Source organism: Octodon degus, unplaced genomic scaffold (assembly GCF_000260255.1).
Source record: "Octodon degus isolate 3935 unplaced genomic scaffold, OctDeg1.0 scaffold00054, whole genome shotgun sequence".
Classification (NCBI taxonomy): domain Eukaryota; kingdom Metazoa; phylum Chordata; class Mammalia; order Rodentia; family Octodontidae; genus Octodon; species Octodon degus.
In genome coordinates this window covers 11,051,435-11,056,338 of record NW_004524630.1, presented here as the reverse complement: position 1 = coordinate 11,056,338, position 4,904 = coordinate 11,051,435, and the positions used below count along the sequence as shown (strand labels likewise).

At 43.8% G+C, this 4,904-nt stretch overlaps 1 protein-coding gene across 1 annotated transcript in view; it reads left to right on the top strand.

The window, feature by feature from the left end:
- The window catches only part of Mcm4 (minichromosome maintenance complex component 4), a 19,714-nt gene that overhangs the window by 2,983 nt on the left and 11,827 nt on the right, over window positions 1-4,904 (top strand). Inside the window, exons 7-8 of the mRNA XM_004633389.3 lie at window positions 418-556; window positions 3,506-3,726. Coding sequence (XP_004633446.1) covers window positions 418-556; window positions 3,506-3,726 — 360 coding nt within the window. The remainder of the gene's footprint in view (window positions 1-417; window positions 557-3,505; window positions 3,727-4,904) is intronic.

Below are 4,904 nucleotides of genomic sequence, written 5' to 3'. Positions count from 1 at the left end.
GGCATGCGGTACCAATCATAGAACCCAAGTCCTTGTGCTTGGCAGGCAGGCACTTAAATCAGTGAGCTATCTCCCTAACCCCAATATTAAATTTGGATAAAATGTGATTTAATGTATCTAAATACCATTTCATCATGGAAGAAAAACAAAATGGTGAGCTCAGGATCCTTTTCCTTGCTAATCAAAAGCATAAAATATGCCAGTATGTTGAGAAGGCACGTTAGCATACATTACCACAAATCTCAAATGAGAATATGCAGGTAAGATGGTTTAGTGTACCTGAGGCTAGGGAATGACGTTAAGTGTGATTCTGTAGGGTGGTGCTTTGGAGGTAGGCCGTGATTTTTGTTTTTTATACTTTGTTAGTATGAACGAAGAATTCAAACATAGCTAGGCATCTTCATATTGTTTTTACAGGAGGTTATCCCAACCTTTGACATGGCTGTTAATGAGATATTCTTTGAGCGTTACCCTGACTCCATCTTAGAACATCAGATTCAAGTAAGACCGTTCAATGCATTAAAGACAAAGAATATGAGAAACCTAAATCCTGAAGGTAAGTGCTCCCTAGCAGGAAGGTGAAAGATAAAAGTTAACAACCGTATTTCATCAAGGAACTTTTAAAAGACCTTGTGATGGTGTTAGTAGTGATGGAGTATAAATTGGACAAAAATACAGATTCAGTAACTGTCCATACTTATGGATCCACCATGCTTTTTCTAGGTAACTCGCCCCAATATCTGATATAAAAATTGCTTGGTCTTTTTATATGAGAAACTCAAATTTTAAATAGTGAAAAAAAAATGTAGGCAAACTTCATGGAAATGGGAAGGGAATCTTCCCATGGAAGGGTAGAAGAGGAGATAAAATGGATTAAGATGCGATATGTATATGCACTAATTTGCAATGATGAGTATACTCATTATATTTTGTACATACTGATTAAAAAATTAAAGCATTACCAACCAAAATAGCAATAATTTACAGTCTCCTACCTGAAAGTGAATTTACGCAAGTTGACAAATCTACCTTTATTTTATTACCATAGGTAAGCATATTCTTAGTTACTGTGGAAAATAAATACAGAACATGATCCCTGCTCTTGCTCAAGAAAGAAACCTGGTGTGGAATAAATAAAAGATGAGGCATGATAATGGAAGAGCAGCACAGGAGATAGCTCGGGGAACACACAGGGCTCGCTTCAGGGAAAGGATATGAGCCAGGTGTGGTGGCACACACCTGTACTCCTGGCACCTGGGAGGCCGAAGCAGGAGGATCTTTGCAAGTTTGAGACCATCCCAGGCTACAAAGTGATCTCAAGTTCAATCTGAACTGCATAGCAAAGCCCTGTCTTAAAAAGACCCAAAAAAAAGATATGATAAAAGATTCCAGTTAGGATTTGGAAAGCAGTGGAGGGTGGGTGCCAAGGCTTAAGCCAAGGGCCTAGCCCTCTACCGCTGAGCTTTAATACCAGATCTTGCACTCGTGGAAAGAAGAGATACAGGCACAAATAGGGAAACAGACGAGAGCTGTGTGTGGACACTGACATGGTTGGCCACGCCAAGGAATTTGAGGCAGTGTTTCAGTGAGGTTGGAAAACCCAGGTCCTAGGAAGCTTTAAATAACCAATTTTCAAAATATGGAGTTTATTCCTAAGTCGCTAAGAAGACATTGATACTCTGAGAAGATTTTAAATTTAACAGAAGAGAGATTCTTGACGTCCTTTTATGCAAAGTATGTTGGAAATCAGAATTCTGCAGTAGCTTAATTTATGGGGTATCAGGGTCCTGACAATAGTGGCTTAGGAGTAAAGCATAGGAATATTAGAAGAGTTGTAGAAAAAGCCAGGCAGGATCGGTGAGATAGCTCAGTGATCTAAAGTGCCTGCTTGGGCTGGTGAGATGGGTCAGTGGTCTAAAGCACCTACTTAGAACAAGCTTAGCAAAGCACAAGGGACCATGGTTCAATCCCCCAGCACCACATGCCAGCCAGCCCGCCCCCTGGTGGGCTGAGCTGGTCACACACACACACACACACACATATACAATAAATAAATAAATAAATAAATAATTTTAAAAAAATAAATAAAGTGCCTGCTTAGGCAATCTTAGGCAGGCACAGGGAAACCTGGTTCAATCCCCAGCATCCTGGCACCACATGCCATGCCAGTCCCCATCCTCAGAGCGGGCTGAGCTGGCCAAAAAGAAGCCAGGCAGGTAATAAGCTCTTCTCCCTAATCCCAGTACTCTGGGAGACTAAGGAGGATGATAACTGCCAGGTCACACCTGGGCGACATAGACGCTGTCTCATATAGCTCAGTGTAAAGGCCCAGGCAGGGTTCAATTTCCAATATGATTTTTTTTAAGTTGTTAAAAGTTAATAAACAGCTCTAGAGAGAAATAGGCTAAAGATGGAAAAAAGTTATGATAATAACATAGCCAATAAACATGGACAAAGTTTTCTTTCTAATTTTTACTACACTATTTTTTGAAAGAAGTATAATTCTTTTCCTCTTGTGAAATTGGTTCCTGACATTGTCTTTGTGAGGGATAGTTATGATGGGGATGTCAAAGGGAATAAATTGGGGTGGGGTTCAGAAGTAGGGCATCATTGGTGAAGAACTCCAAGGTGAGGTCACAAGTGATCCTAGCTTTAGCAATCAAGGAATGGCCAGGTCACTCAGCTAATTTAAGATTTTGCCTCCCTGCCAGGCGTGTCTCATGCCTGTAATCCCACCACTCAGGAGGCTGAGGCAGGATTGCTAGGAGTTTCTAAAGCCAGCCTATGCTACATGGTTAAAGAACATCCTAGGCTGTGTAGCAAGAACCTGTTTCAAAAAAAGTATGTCAAGTGTTGCTAATTGCATTTTAAAATAAAGGCTTAGCTGGAGAAAAGCAAGAACGTGTAAATGGAAGGAAGATAGGGTAGAATAAATCCTGAAGACCTTGTGAGTCAGCAGTTACAACTAGCAGAGAGGGATGATCTTCAAAAGCAGCAGACTGTAACCCCAACCATGTTTTGCTGGTTACCCAGAGCAGTGCGACTTCCTTGGACAGAAGTGGGCATTGCTGGGGGGGTTGGGGATGCCCTGGGGGGATGATCCAGATAGAGGAGGCAGGAGCAGGAGTGAGGATGAGACTGTAGAAGGGGCTCTGCGGGGTAGATTGTGATGCTAAGGGCGAGGTAGAGTGCTTCTCCTGCCAGCGCCATCTCACTGGACCTAGTATATGCTGAGTCAGCAGCTAGGTAGGGCCTTTTTCGCTCCACTTCTGTAGATGAGGCAAAATGGGGCACAGGAAGGCTAAGAACGGCTCCAAAGTTGCATTTTATCAGTCAGGGTCATGTGGCTCTAAACCCTTGCTTTTACTAAGACTGTGGGACTTAGCAGTGGTTCTGTGAGTGCAGGCATGGAGGGTGACTAGACACAGGAAGTCCCTTGCCAGATCGTGCTCTGCACCGTGCGTAAAGAGCGATGGTGAGCAGGCCGACCTCTGTCCTCTCGCAGACATCGACCAGCTCATCACCATCAACGGCATGGTCATCCGGACGTCCCAGCTGATTCCCGAGATGCAGGAGGCCTTCTTCCAGTGCCAAGTGTGCTGCCACACGACCCGGGTGGAGATAGACCGGGGCCGCATCGCCGAGCCCTGTGCCTGTGGGCGCTGCCACACCACGCACAGCATGGCCCTCATCCACAACCGCTCGCTCTTCTCCGACAAGCAGATGGTACGTGGCTGCTCTGCGTGGGAGGCAGTGCTCTTAGGCCCACGCTTCCACCCTCCTCGTACCTCTGAGTCCTCGGGACCCCACCCTTTCTTCCTCAGTGGTATTCCCTTGCTTCCATTCCTTCTGTTGACAGTGAGGTTTTAGTAGGCTGTGGGCCGTAACGGGTTCCACATGGGGACTCAGCATCTGTTTTATTGCCAGTGAGCACCAGTTCATTATTCCAAACTATGCATTCCTACAAGCTTCAGTTATCTGTAAGTCAGCAGATCAAATTAGCCTACTTTTTGGTTTATTTTTTAAATCACATTTAACCTAAGATGCACTTACAGGAACTATAAACTTTTTTAGGTTAGCTATGTGTATATAAAACATCTGTGATCAGAAGTAGTTGGTTAATTCCACCATTTTTATAAGTGCTTTACTGGTAAGCAACAAAAGAATGGATTTTTCTCCATTTTGTCACAAGTTTTTATTGACTAAGAAATTTGACCTTTTTTATCTCCTAAATCATGAATTTTAAACTATGCACAGAAAAGCTGGGCATGATGGCGCACGCCTGTGATCCCAGCACTCGGAAGGCTGAGGCAAGATTGTCATGAGTTCAAGAACAGCCTGGGCTACAAAGTGAGCTCAAGTCCAGACCGCACTGCATGTGAGACCATCTCAAAAAGAGTTTCTTTCCCAGTATGGACCAGCGCTGATAGCTGGGGATACAGAGGCCTGCTGTCAGGATCTTGGGATTCACCAAATCTGTCAGACTGAGCAAAAGGCATTCCTAACCACCTCCTACAGTTCTTGCGCCTTGCCCTGTTTTCCTGCTCCCTTTGTGACTGTCACATCTGCTGCCCGCTCATTTGTCCGTGTATAGTTTGTCTATTGCCAGTCCTTGAAGGAGGGAACTTTGCTCACTCTTGAGTCCTCAGAGCACAAGACAGAATCCTGCACAGGGGAGGCACTTAGCAGGTACCTGTTATACAGGCTTCTCTACCCAGGGTACCTACCAGCAGTAACTTCTAAAAAGATAATTAAAATGTAGGCTAATATTTATAAAGAGATAAATATTACAGACAAGAAGCACCTAAGTTGCCCCCCTCCCCTATGAGTTTAGAGATTTCTTTTTTCATTTCAGACACTAATTCTGCTTTGAGTTCCTTTAAACCTTTCTGTAGTTGCTTATT